Below are 14,247 nucleotides of genomic sequence, written 5' to 3'. Positions count from 1 at the left end.
AGTGAATGGGCTCTACTATCAGGGGTATATGGCCCGCATCTCCCAGGAGAAAGAGGAGCCTTCCTTCAAAAGTTGAATGACCTAAGGAATCTATACCCAGATGAGCTATCGGTAGTAGGGGGAATTTTAACATGATCACCACCCCAGGGAAAAAAGAGGGAGGAATGAGAAGAGCAGATTCAGATATGGCAGGCTTTAGTGAAACCATTACTAATTTACGCCTAGTGGATATAGACACAATCAACGGGATAGGAGGGGTACACCAAATAGCATGTCGCCTAGACAGGTTCCTAATCTCAGAACAACTGATGAGTAAATATATCTTCATAGAAGCAGTGATACTTCCATGTATGGGGTCGGACCATTGGCCGGTCCGCCTAGAAGTGGATCTAAAAGATCGACCTAAGAATAGGCCATTTAGGTTTGAATCCTTTTGGCTTAGGAACCCAGATATCCTAAAAAAGATGGAGGAATGGTGGACACAAAGTACCCAACAGGGCTGGAATAGGATGCATACCTTCCAGCTGAAGCTTAAAGAACTAAAAAAGAGGCTCAGAAAGTGGAATAAGGAGGAGTTTGGTCACATCCTCAAAGACCAAATTGAACTCAGCAAGCATATGGCAGACGTCCAACAAAAAATGATAAAAGATGGAAGATCAGAGGACCTGGTGTGGGAAGAAGGGTTACTGATCAATCAGATAGAGGAACGAAGACAACAGGAGGAAATCATGTGGAAGCAAAAATCGTGGGTTCAGTGGCTGAGGGAAGGAGAACGTAACACGAGATTCTTCCATAAAGCTATGGTGCATCATCGACAGCATAACCACATTTACTCTCTCAAAGATGCAGAAGGACAATGTAAAACACAACATGAAGAAATGGAAGGAATTCTGGTCAACCATTTCAAAGACCTGCTTATGAAGAATGTGGACAACAGATCGGAAGCCATCCAAAGAATCACGCAGCAAATTCCCAAGATGATAACGAATGAACAAAATATGGCACTGATGCGAGCTGTAACCAAAGAAGAAGTAGAGGAAATAGTGAAAGGAATGCCAAAGAATAAAGCCCCAGGTCCAGACGGATTCACTGCGGAATTCTACCAAGCTACCTGGCCATTCATGGGACAGGACATCCTGGAGGTAGTGGAGGAATCAAGATGTAATCAAAAGGTATGTCCTAGCCTTAACTCTACTTTTATTGCTTTAATTCCTAAAGCATCTAAATATGAGGATCCTCAAGGATTCCGGCCAATTGCACTGTGTAATGTCATTTACAAGATTATCGCCACCCTAATTGTCAAATGCCTGAAACCCCTTCTCCCCAGTCTCATTTCCCCTGAACAAACAAGCTTTGTAGAAGGTCGTCAAATCCTCGATGGCTTTATCTCATCCCAGGAGGTAGTCCATTCCCTCAAATCCCAGAAGCTCTCAAGCATGATGATAAAACTGGATCTTTCCAAAGCTTATGACAGACTTAGCTGGGGCTACCTCACGAGCATTCTCAAAGCCTATGGCTTTGCCCAAAGATGGATCAACTGGATCTTAGCTATGATATCCTCTCCAGTCTTCTCCATTCTTCTTAATGGAACCCACACTACGACCTTTTACCCATCTCGAGGTTTGAGACAGGGGGACTCGATTTCCACAGGGGCTCCACTGGGGGAGAAATACCATACCACGTACATTCATATTGGGGGATATATATTGAGGGGAAAATGACATAATATATTGGGGAATATATAGGGGGTAAAGGGTTTTTATATTAGTAGGTATAAAAAATGGAGCTCAAAGTTAATGACAAAATATAAAGGGGTATAAAAATGTTAATGAAAAAATGGATATGTACAATATCTAGTGAAAGTAGGGGTTTTTTAAATTGGGAAGGTGTATTGGATTTGTATTGGTAGGGGGTTAAATAATGTGATTTTTATAGGTATTCTCCAATATCTAGTCAAATTAGGGGTATTGTTTAGTATGCCATGAATGCACATGATATGTTAGAGGTTCATTGAGTGAAGCCCCGATGCCGATTTCACCCTTCTTGTTCATCCTAGCAGCGGACGGGCTAAGCCGGTATATAAAGCAATAGGTACACACCTCCCAACTCCAAGGGCTAAGAATTTGGGGAAATGACATGCCTATCACCCACCAGCAGTTTGTGGACGACATTATGCTCTTCTGCCAAGCCACCTTGAGGGAATCCTGTAGCATAAGAGATATCCTCAACAACTTCATGGAAGCCTCGGGAATCAAGATCAATAGTGACAAATCCTGCATTTTCTTTTTCAACACCCAAGGAAATGTTGCTAGAATCCTTGGGTTTAGCTCTGGCAACCTGCCTTCTAAATACCTGGGTATGCCTCTCTCAGATAACCCTCTAAGAAATAACTGCTAGCAAAACATTCTCCAAAAATTATAGGATAAACTCAAGTGTTGGACCTTTCGATCCCTAAATATTGCAAGTAGAACAGTTCTTCTCAAAGCAGTTCTTCAGTCGATCCCCATATACCAATTTTTTGGAATAGCGGCCCCAAAAGGAGCATGCACCAAGATGGTAAACATTTTCAAGAAATTCCTATGGGGAGGTGCTCAGCAGATTAGGAAATGGGAATTGGTGTCGTGGCAGGGCATTGTCAAGAAAAAAGAGGACAGAGGACTAGGACATAGAGACCCATACCTCCTGAACCAAACCATGGGCTCCAAATTATGGTGGCGATGGATGAATGGGGGAACCGATCTATGGAAACGAATATAAACTCGTAAGTATAATATGCCCGCGAGACCTAAGGCCATCCTCAGATATCAAGACCCTCCCAAGGGCTCTGCAATTTGGAACCTAGTGGCCAACAATAGATACCTTATCCACCAGCATGCCTTCTAGGAGGTCCGCAATGGAAAAACATCCCGATTTTGGACGGAAGCTTGGCAGCAAAGAGGGAAAATGGTGGAAAAAACAAGAAATCAAGGAAATATATCAGCAAACTCGGGACAACAATACACAGGTAGTGAAACAATACTGGAAGAGGAGTAGGGGGAGGAAAGTTGGCGAAGATGGAAGACTAGAGAAGACTGGGAACAGGCGGCAGACACAGATCAATGGGGCAACTTAGACAAAGAACTAAGGACAAGGTAGATAATGATTCATCAAGACTCGGACATTTTGAGATGGGGCCACACTACCAAGGGAACCTTCACCATAAGCGAAGCCTATGATATCCAAGCCCGACAAGAAGAGGAAGGACAAGATATCATATGGAAAAAGGTCTGGAATGGGGGGTGGTGGCCAAAGGTAACCCACTTCCTCTGGATGGTCAGAAAAGGACGAATCTTGACCTGGGATCAGTTACAGAAAAGAGGCTTCTAGGGGCCCTCCTTCTGTGGGCTATGCCACCAAAACGGGGAAGACATGGAACATCTCCTCAACAATTGTCCATTTGCGGAACAAAAATTGAGACAAATGCAAGGAGTTTTTGAAAGGATGGATAGAGACCAAAATAGTATCAAAGGAACAATCCTATTATGGCGAACCCACATCTATTCCAGTCCAGTAGTAAATAGGGCTTGGAACCTAGGCCTTGGATTCATCCTATGGGCCATATGGAAGGAGAGAAATCATAGAATTTTCAAGCACAAAATAACCTTGCAAGAAAAAGTATGGGAGGGTGTTTTCCAAAACATAAGGGAAATAATCTTGAAAGAACCATGGCACGAAGAGGACTGGAAAATGTCACCCCAAGAAGGTCGAATATTACAAAAGCTAAACCTAGCATCGAGGATGATTGACAACAAAGCATGGAAGATAAGCAATGTGGCCATGAGCTCGAGGTCCCATTTCACCCCTCCGAAAGAAGGGTTCATAAAACTCAACTTTGATGCATCCTCCAAAGGCAACCCGGGAGAGACAGGCCTAGGGGACCTCTTTAGAGACTCCTAGGGAAACACCCGTCTCATATATGTAGAAAGTTGTGGGATTACCTGTAACAATGAGGTGACGTTTGCTGCAGTTAGATAGGGCCTCTTAATAGCTATCAGATTGGGATACAGAAACCTGGAAGTGGAAGGGGATTCAAGCTTGGTAATCAACACAATAGAAAAATTAAACAATGGCACTAAGTGGGACAAACTTAGCCAGAGTTGGAGAACTGCAAGACTGATCCAGGAGATAGGAGAAATCATCCCCAAATTCGACTACATTCAGGTGAAACATGTCCGGAGAGATGGAAATAAGGGGGCCGATTTCCTAGCTAATTGGGGGTGTAACCATCAGCAGGATCAGATGGAAAAACAATGGCCAGTTCGACCAAGGGACACAACCTTTGAAACCCTGGAGGCAATATTGGAACAAGATCTCAGGCAGAGCCAGGATGAGAGAGGGTGTCAGAGGCGACAGGCCTCGAGTTGACATGGTTAGTACCAGGGCTTTTATTACAACCGCCCCCCACATGCTTAAGGCAGGGGGTGTGGTGTCCTTAGCCATGAATGCATGGGATGTGGGCTGGCAAGGTGGCAGAGGGAGGAATAAGGAAGGGTGGCGGAGACAGGAATGGTATTCAACGTGCCGGGCAAGTGAATTTAATAGTGGAAAAGGAAGGAAGTTCAAAGCGGAAGAGAGGAGGAACTTCGTCTGTGGGCTAGCGACGACTTTCTGGTATGTAGTCTGGTCTCACCCCTGTTTAATTTCTATGCTCTGGTCGGGTTCCTACAACGATTACATGCATTGGTGGGGGTTCCGCTGGGGGGAAGGGAGAGGCAAGGGGCCGTCCCAATGGGGCTTAGCACAGTCAGGGAGAAACTAGGGGAGGAAAGGGAGGGCCATGGCCTAGCTCTACGTGTCATTCATTTTGCTTTTCAGCCAAAGTTTAGGCAATGACATGGACAATAAGGGGTTGAGCCAACATACATGCCCCTACCTGTTTGCTCAGACCTAGGGTATTTGGGATAACGGGCACGTCATGTTGGGGGGGTCGAGTGATGCCGAGAGAGGTAAGCAAGAGTCGTGGGCAGGGGGACGGGACACTAGCAACGCGAGCAATTCGCTGCGAAAACCCTTGTAATGTCTCTTAATAATAAATAATAAATAATACATAAAAAATAATAAACAATAAATAAAAAATAGTAATAGTAAATAAATAATAAGTAATAATAAAATAATAAATACTAAAGCTCTAAATAAATATAAATAAAAATAAACAGAAAAATAGTAAAAGATTTGTTGGGTCCCTATAATACTAGTGATTACCCCATTACTATTGTAATTGTACCCCTTATTAATATTGTTGTGCCCCTATTATCCCCATATTGTTATTACTGTGCCCCATAGAATCCCTCTATTATTATTTTTGTGGCTTTATATTATTATTGTTAGGTCGGCTGGGTTATATTGTGACTCCTTAGACTCCTATATATAGAAAGGAGGTTTTGTCATTTGTATCATCCAAGAATTATTCATTTATGTAATGTAAAGGAGGTTGCCTCCTCGAAGAGGCTGAATTTTAAGGTGTTGATCTATCTTTTCTATCTTTTTCTTGAATTGGTTTCATAACATTTGGTATCAGAGCTTTGGATTCTAGGGTTTCGCTGCTCCAAACAGGTCATCGTGGAATTTTCGCTATAACTTTTTTTCTGTGATGTTTTAGAAGCTAAAAAAAAAACCCATTTGAGAAGACATCGCGTTGAAGCTCAGGTTCGAATTTCAGAGCTTTTTGCGCTATATTTGCGGAGATATGATCTGAGGAAGTTGGTCTTTTTGCAGACTCCTAAATTACATTCCAAACAGGTGACCTGGGGAAAATCGTCATAACTTTCTCTCTGAGCATCGGTTTGAAATTTCATAAGAAGGTATAGAAAGAGGACGGACTGTAGCTTCTTGTATATATTTTGTAGAGCCAAAGGCTGAAACAGTGACTCGTGGCACATCGTACAAGTTCGCTCTACTGAACTAGTCTATAATCATGTCACTGTGGGAGATTTCACATAACTCTTCCTTGGAGAATCCAATTTGGATCAGACTAGTGGCATTGGAAAGAGGACAAAGAGGGCTACTGTAGATCACAATTTCAGAACTGGATGATTTGAATGTACAGAGATACATCAGAGGCAATATCGAGCTCCTACAAAGTGAAAAAAGGTGTGTAGATTCTTTTAAATTTTTGCTTAAGATTGGTTTGAAATTTATTTTGAAGGAATTCAAAGGGCATAGTAGAGCATTATTATCGGTAACTGATGCCCCGAGGAAAGAAAATGCAAACACCTAGTAAGGAACCTGAAAGCTCTAGCATGACTCATGAAGAAGAGGAAGAAATGCAACATGATATATCAAAATTACAAGACCAAGTGCAACAACTGTCCCTTGCACAAAAAGGAACAGAATCTAAGATGGATGGTTTAAAGAAAGATGTAGAAGCTAAGATGGATGGTTTAAAGAAAGGTGTAGAAGCTAAGATGGACTGTTTAAAGAAAGGCATAGAAGCTAAGATGATTGACGTGGAAGCTAAGATGGATGATTTGAAGATAGATTTGAAGACAAACATGGAAGATTTGAAGACAGGCATGGAAGATTTGAAGACAGATTTAACAAAGTTTCTACAAGAAATGCTTACTAATGGTGAAAGGGTAGTAAAGGAAACTCATGATGAGAACAAAAGAAATGTTAATCATGATTTCATAGACTCTAATGTTGGATCGAAGACCCACCATATTCCAAAAATCGATATGAGGAAGTTTGATGGCAAGGATCCCGCAACATGGATATTACAGATGGAGCAATTTTTCGATCTCAATAATGTGCAAAACATACAAAAGGTACGTATTGCAACTTTATATTTGGAACCAAATCAGTTTGTATGGTATCAATGGCTTTGCTCTCGTAAACAATTTATCACTTGGGCAATTTTTACGGAAGAATTGATAGCACATTATGAGGATACAAAAAGCAACACTTTCTTTAGCCAATTAATAAGTCTCAAACAAAAGGGTTCAATAATGGAGCACATTGAGGAGTTCCAAAAATTGAACATAAGGGTAAAAAATATTCCAGAGGAGCATAGGATTGATGTGTTCATAGGGTCTTTAAAGGATAATATCCAACATGATGTTCGCCTTTGGAAACCTGATTCATTAGAGAAGGCATTCAGGTTAGCAAGAAAAATGGAAAGAAAAATTATGGCAACCAGGAAGCATACCACTCACAACTATAAAGAAGGAAGTGTTGTTGCCCCTAGTCTTCCACAACCTATAAGGTTGACACCACAACAATTGGAAGAAAAAAGAGAAAAATGGCTTTGTTACAGTTGTGATAGCAAATACACTAAAGGTCATAAGTGTGCTGAGAAGAAATTATTCTACATAGATTGTGAAGAGGAAGAAGAAAAGGAGCAAGAAGGGTCAAAAGAAGAGGATATACTCCAAGAACAAAGCCTAGATAAAGAAGAAATGAGTCCGACCATATCTTGTAATGCATTGGCGGGAATTACCACTCCTCAAACCATCAAGATAGAAGGACAAATCAAGAAGAAAAAGGTAATAGTGTTGATTGATTCAGGAAGTACCCACAATTTTATTCATTGTAAGGTAGAAAAAGAATTGAATTGCTTCTTATATCCAACACTAGAGTGTCAAGTGATGGTTGTAAATGGAGGAGCAATAAATTGCTCTGGAAAGTGCCATAATATCAAGTTATCCATGGGAGAATATGTATTGACTAGCCCAATGCTTTCCATTCCAATGGGAGGTGTTGATGTTGTACTAAGAGTCCAATGGCTACAATCCTTGGGTACAATAGCTTTTAATTTTCAAGAACTTTTCATCAAATTTTCTACGGAAGGAAAGGAAGTTGAATTAAGGGGTATTGCAGGGAAACCAGGAAAGATAATCAACTCTAATGGTATGACAAAGCTTCTAAAAAAGGAACAAAGAGGTGTAATTGCACAATTATGTTCGCTAGATGTTTCCACATCGGAATCATCTATTTCTCTAGATCTCAAAAAAGTCTTGGACAATCATTCCAAGGTATTTGAGACTCCCAAAGGTCTCCCACCTATGCGTGATCATGATCATGCTATTCATCTGATTCCAGGAAGTGTTCCTCCAAACATCAGGCCGTATAGATATCCCTATGCCCAAAAGAGTGAAATTGAACGTATGGTTGCAGAAATGCTAGAGGCTGGTATAATTCAACCGAGTCAAAGTTCTTTCTCTGCTCCAGTAGTATTGGTGCACAAGAAGGATGAATCATGGTGCATGTGTCCGGATTATAGGGAGCTCAACAAGCTCACTATTAAAGATAAGTTTCCCATTCCTGTCATTGATGAATTACTGGATGAATTGCATGGATCAATTTACTTCACCAAGTTGGATCTTCGTTTAGGATATCATCAAATCAGAATGAAGATTGAAGACATTCCGAAAACAACATTTAGAACTCATGAGGGTCATTATGAATTTTTGGTCATGCCTTTTGGCCTTACCAATGCACCTTCAACATTTCAAGGTTTGATGAATTCAATTTTCAAACCATTCCTTAGAAAATTTGTGTTAGTATTTTTTGATGATATACTAATCTACAGCAAGTCTTGGAAGGATCATGTTGAACATGTTGACAGGGTGCTACAACTATTGGAGGAAAAACAATTATATGCAAAAAGATCCAAATGTTTCTTTGGAGTCCAAGAGGTGGAATATCTGGGTCATATTGTATCTCATGAAGGGGTTAAGGTAGACCCTAGAAAAATTAAAGCCATTAAGGAATGGAAAATCCCCACATCCATAAAGCATCTGCGAGGATTTCTCGGGTTGACAGGGTATTATCGCAAGTTTGTTAAGAATTATGGGAGAATAGCAGCACCTCTAACAACATTATTGAAGAAAGATGCATTTTCATGGACTCCAGAAGCAAAAAGGCCTTCGAACATCTTAAAGAGGCAATGTGCCAAGCACCGGTCTTAGCTACACCGGACTTCAAAAAAACCTTTATTGTGGAATGTGATGCTTCAGGAAATGGAATTGGTGCTGTTCTAATGCAAGATGAAAGACCCATTGCTTTTGAAAGTCGTCCAATCAAGGGAAAGTTTTTACACAAAGCTATTTATGAGAAGGAAATGTTGGCAATACTCCATGCACTTAAGAAATGGCGACCCTACCTAATGGGAAGACACTTCAAGGTAAAAATGGATCATGATAGCCTTAAATACTTTTTAGAACAAATATTATCCTCTGAAGAGCAACAAAAGTGGGTCACAAAGATGTTGGGTTATGACTTTGAAATCATCTACAAAAAAGGGAAGCAAAATGTGGTGGCAGATGCACTCTCAAGAAAGGATGAGGATGTGGAAGCATTGTTGTGCGCCATTTCTATTATCCAACTAGATTGGATAAACGAAGCAAGGGAGGAATGGAAGAATGACGAAGAAGTGTGGGCACTTATTCGAAAGTTACAACAAGATTCCAGTACGTCTGATACATTTAGCTGGCAAAATGATTCGTTATGGTACAAAGATCGCTTATACCTTTGTAAGAATTCCCAGCTAAAACAAAATATTCTTATGGAATTGCACACTTCTCCCTTAGGAGGGCACTCAAGATTTTTAAAAACTTACCACAGGGTTAAGAAGGAATTTTTTTGGGATGGCCTTAAATCAGATATTCAAAAGTTTGTGGTGGAATGTTTGGTTTGCCAACAAAATAAAGTTGAAACAGTTAAGACACCGGGTCTATTACAACCTTTATCCATTCCAAGCCAGCGTTGAGAGGAGGTTTCAATGGATTTTATCACAGGTTTACCCAAGTCTGAGGGAAAGAGTGTCATCATGGTGGTAGTTGACAGACTTACCAAGTATGCACACCTTTGTGCATTATCACATCCATTTAAAGCCAGTACAGTTTCTACTGCATTTATGGAAACAATTCAAAAGCTACATGGAAACCCAAAGATTATTGTAAGTGACAGAGATCCCATTTTCACTGGAAATTTTTGGACAGAATTATTTTGTTGTCTTGGTACTCAGTTAGCTCATAGCTCATCTTATCATCCTCAATCTGATGGGCAAACTGAGATAGTAAACAAATGTTTGGAAGGATATCTTCGTTGCTTTGTATCTGATAAACAGATACAATGGGTCAAATGGTTGCCTTTTGCTGAATGGTGGTATAACACTTCCTTCCATACAACAACAAAAATGACCCCATTTATGGCACTTTATGGGTATCAGCCACCATCCATCACATCATATTTAAGAGAAAATTCTAAGGTTCAGGCAGTGGAACATCACATCGAACATCAACAACAAGTCCTCCAACTCTTAAAGGATAACCTCGTGTTGGCACAGAATAGAATGAAACAATAGGCAGATCAACATCGCAGTGAAAGAAGTTTTGATGTAGGTGATTGGGTATTCCTACGGCTACAACCATATAAGCAAATGTCCCTCAAGCAAGCTAAGAAGGATAATAAATTAAACCAAAGTACTATGGTCCATACAAGGTGTTGCAAAATATTGGTACTATGGCATACAAATTGGAGCTTCCTGCAACTTCTGGATTGCACCCAGTTTTCCATGTTTCATGTTTAAAGAGGGTTATAGGCGACAAGCTCCCAGTTAAAACAATATTGCCAGAACTTGACGAGGAAGGAAAAATTATATTGGAACCGGAAGCAGTCACAAAAAAAAGAACTCGACAGCTACGAAATCGATCAATTTCGGAGTATCTTATCAAGTGGAAGAACTTATCCGTTGAAGATTCCACATGGCAGGATGAGAATTTTATACAAAAGTATCCATAACTACTCAAGCGTTGAGGACAACACTTTTTGAAGGAGGGGCATGTTGGGTCCCTATAATACTAGTGATTACCCCATTACTATTGTAATTGTACCCCTTATTAATATTGTTGTGCCCCTATTATCCCCATATTGTTATTACTGTGCCCCATAGAATCCCTCTATTATTATTTTTGTGGCTTTATATTATTATTGTTAGCTCGGCTGGGTTATATTGTGACTCTTTAGACTCCTATATATAGAAATGAGGTTTTGTCATTTGTATCATCCAAGAATTATTCATTTATGTAATGTAAAGGAGGTTGCCCCCTCGAAGAGGCTGAATTTTAAGGCGTTGATCTATCTTTTCTATCTTTTTCTTGAGCTGGTTTCATAACAAGAATAGTAAAGCTATCAAAAAGTAAAAACAAAAGAAATAAAACAAGAAAGCAGTAAAGTTGCATGTTGACACATGGAGTGTGTGCATGTGGTTCCCCTTCCAATGTTTGCTCTATTTAATAGATGGTGAGACATTCCATCATTCCATGATTCCATCATCCATTCTCTTGGGAGAATAGTGTTGTGAGACAAAGGATCCCTGGCAGTGGTATGTTGATTGAGGGCTCGGGGGTGGCCAGTTGTAGCAAGATTTTGTGCAATTGAGCCTACGGTTGGGTGGAGAGTCGTCCCCAAGACTTTGTTGCAGTTAGCAGAATTCAATTAGCATTCAACCCTGAAATCACAAGTGAGAAACATCATCGCCACAGGTAAGTTGTCTCAACTCATATTTTTTAAATTTGATGTTAATTAGTTGATAAATTGCGTGTTGATTAATTAGTTGATAAATTGTGTGTTGATTATAAATCACATGATTAATCTAATTAATTACATGTTTTTATTTCGGGTCTGTTACATATGGTATCAGAACTGAGTTTCAACTCTAAGTGGCCTCTAGGTAAAAGTTTGAAAAAAATATTTAATTATTTATTTTGATTGAAATGTGATAAATACATTGAATAATATAGTTTTCTGGCCGATACATTAAGATAATCATGGTTGTTAGAAGAAAAATAAAAAAAATAAAATAAAAATAAAAATAAAAAAAACCAATAAAATTATATATATAGAAAATTAGTTAAAATTACAATGGTTTTCCAAAACAACTTGAAATCATAATAGAATGGAAATATTTTATTATATATTTTATTATTAATTATAATTATTTATTGCAATTTAAGTTATATATTAAAAAGGTTGAATCACCGAGTGTGATAGTAATTTTTGAGTTGTAGTCACTGTAGCTTTTACTACTTACAAACATTATTTTGGAGAGATTGAAAAAAAAAAAACCGTCGTACAAAGTGAAATTAAAATTTATTCATATAATCCCATGGATAATTGAGGTCATCTAAGTAGTTGACAAATTTAAATTATTTTTTGGTGGGTGCTGATTCATAGGTGTAAATAATAGTCTAAAATATACCTTAACCATGTTTTAAGTAGATTTGGTTTTTTGTTTTGTTTTTTTTTTTTTTTAAATGGTAAAGGGATGAGGGGTAGCTGATGGAGAAGAATGTGTAAATATTATAGTCTATTAGATATTTAAGTAATTAATAAAGATGATTTCTTTTTGAAGTAGTAAATATAGTAGATACTAATTTAGTATATTGATAAAAATAGTTATTAAGTATAATAATTAGATAATATAATAAATGAAGAAAATTTAAATATAATTTGAAATTAAATGTATTTGTTATTTAATTATAATATAAGTGGTTATTATAATATATTATTAATATTAATATATGTATATTAGGTTAGTTTAAGATAGATTAAGAGACTGAAATTTATATTTTTTTTTGCTTAGTCTAACAATTTAATTTTCCTTACAATACATATATGGTATGATAACTTTAATTTTGTTTAGGTATGATTAGGTTGGCACAATATTAATGTGAAGAATTTATTATATATATGATGAATTCATGATGACTATTGGCAATGTGTATCGTCATTTGAGTCAATCTCACTTGAGGACATAGTGTACAACATACTTGGAATGAGTAATCTAAGGGTGTAAATTGATGTTAAACCAAAGGATATAAAATTTGATATTAACAATTTAAGGAATGATTGTATGACCATTAATACCTTAATGGTGAATTTCACTAAATTCCCTTGGAGAAGGAAGAATACATGACTAGAAATTAAGGCTCAAGTGATGAGGATCATTTGAATTTTAACGATGTGCTTAAATGACTATATCTACTATGTAATCGTTAGTTTCCTATTTGAAGGAATATGGAATGATTATTGAAAAGTAATTGGTATCTCAATGAAAACATGACATAATAGTAATTATGAAGATTAGTATTTTCTATGACCCAAATCAAGCTCAAAACCTTAGATTTGGCGGGTATTCATTTTGTAAAAGATATGGTATAACAATGAATGATATCATGACACTAATAGTACTCATGAGATAACATAGATCCTAGAGGGAAGTTAGATAATGTTAATTGATAGTTAGCATTCATTGTTCATATATGTAAATGAAATTAATTCATGATAAGAATGCTTATAGTGTATTGTTGTTCTACATTTGATAAAGTATTTGATGATTTTCATATTATTGATGTTTCATGATATGATGGTATGTGGTAAATGGATATAGTTCTCATGAGAGGTTAATGACGTATATGTGGTGCTTATTTATTTATTTGGTATGATAATGATGTTGAATGCTCATGATGAATATGATATGCATAGGGATAATGATGTTATGATATGAGGTTATATTATGTGATGTCATGATATATCTTTAATGCAAATATGTTAATGTTATAACTTATGAGGGTGTTTTATGATGTGAAGCATGTGGTAATTGCATGCAAATTTTACGACATGCAAGAGAATGTAGTTCTTTACTATTTAGAATGTTGTGATAACAATGATGATATGTTATTTGGATAACATGTAAGATTTGGCATATGGATTATTTTTATGATACTATGGTTATTGCTAATGCATTGGATGTATGTTGAGATGTGGTGATGGACAAGAAATCCACAAATGGGCCGAAAGGGCCAGTTTATTTGATGATCTTGTAGGAGCCCATACCTGTGAGGGAGAATATGTAACACCATATGGGCTGGGGACATACTCAATCAACACTACATATGCTAGTGGTTCCTTTGTCTTGTGTTGCTCTTGATGGACAGCTCTTGAAGGGCTATGGGACCATCTTGAGGAGGCCAAGTGCCTGATGTTCTAGGTTAGGTGCCTGTTATTGGATTGGGATGCCAAAGTCTGGTGGGGGTGTAAGGACTTCGATGCCTGGGGCTGTGCGCCTTAGTAGTTGTGGAGGGAGTGGGCCAGCCTTGCGAGATGCCCAAAGTCATTGAGTACCATACCGGATGCCTGCCTTGGGGCAGATGAGGTCTGAGTCAGGCGCGAGCCTTGGGGCCAGCCTTGGACTAGGATACAGACCGA

At 38.3% G+C, this 14,247-nt stretch overlaps 1 protein-coding gene across 1 annotated transcript in view; it reads left to right on the top strand.

The window, feature by feature from the left end:
- The first annotated feature begins 464 nt into the window (after window positions 1-464).
- LOC149247373 (uncharacterized) overlaps window positions 465-14,247 on the top strand; it is a 103,407-nt gene continuing 89,624 nt past the window's right edge. The window contains exon 1 of the mRNA XM_089444053.1: window positions 465-1,172. Coding sequence (XP_089300179.1) covers window positions 465-1,172 — 708 coding nt within the window. The remainder of the gene's footprint in view (window positions 1,173-14,247) is intronic.

The sequence above is a fragment of the Pinus tabuliformis genome, chromosome 7 (genome assembly GCF_031772625.1).
Source record: "Pinus tabuliformis cultivar Carrire ecotype Pingquan chromosome 7, CPIR1, whole genome shotgun sequence".
Taxonomy (NCBI): Eukaryota; Viridiplantae; Streptophyta; class Pinopsida; order Pinales; family Pinaceae; genus Pinus; species Pinus tabuliformis.
Note: the sequence above shows the minus strand (reverse complement) of the source record. Positions and strands in the feature narration are given on the sequence as shown.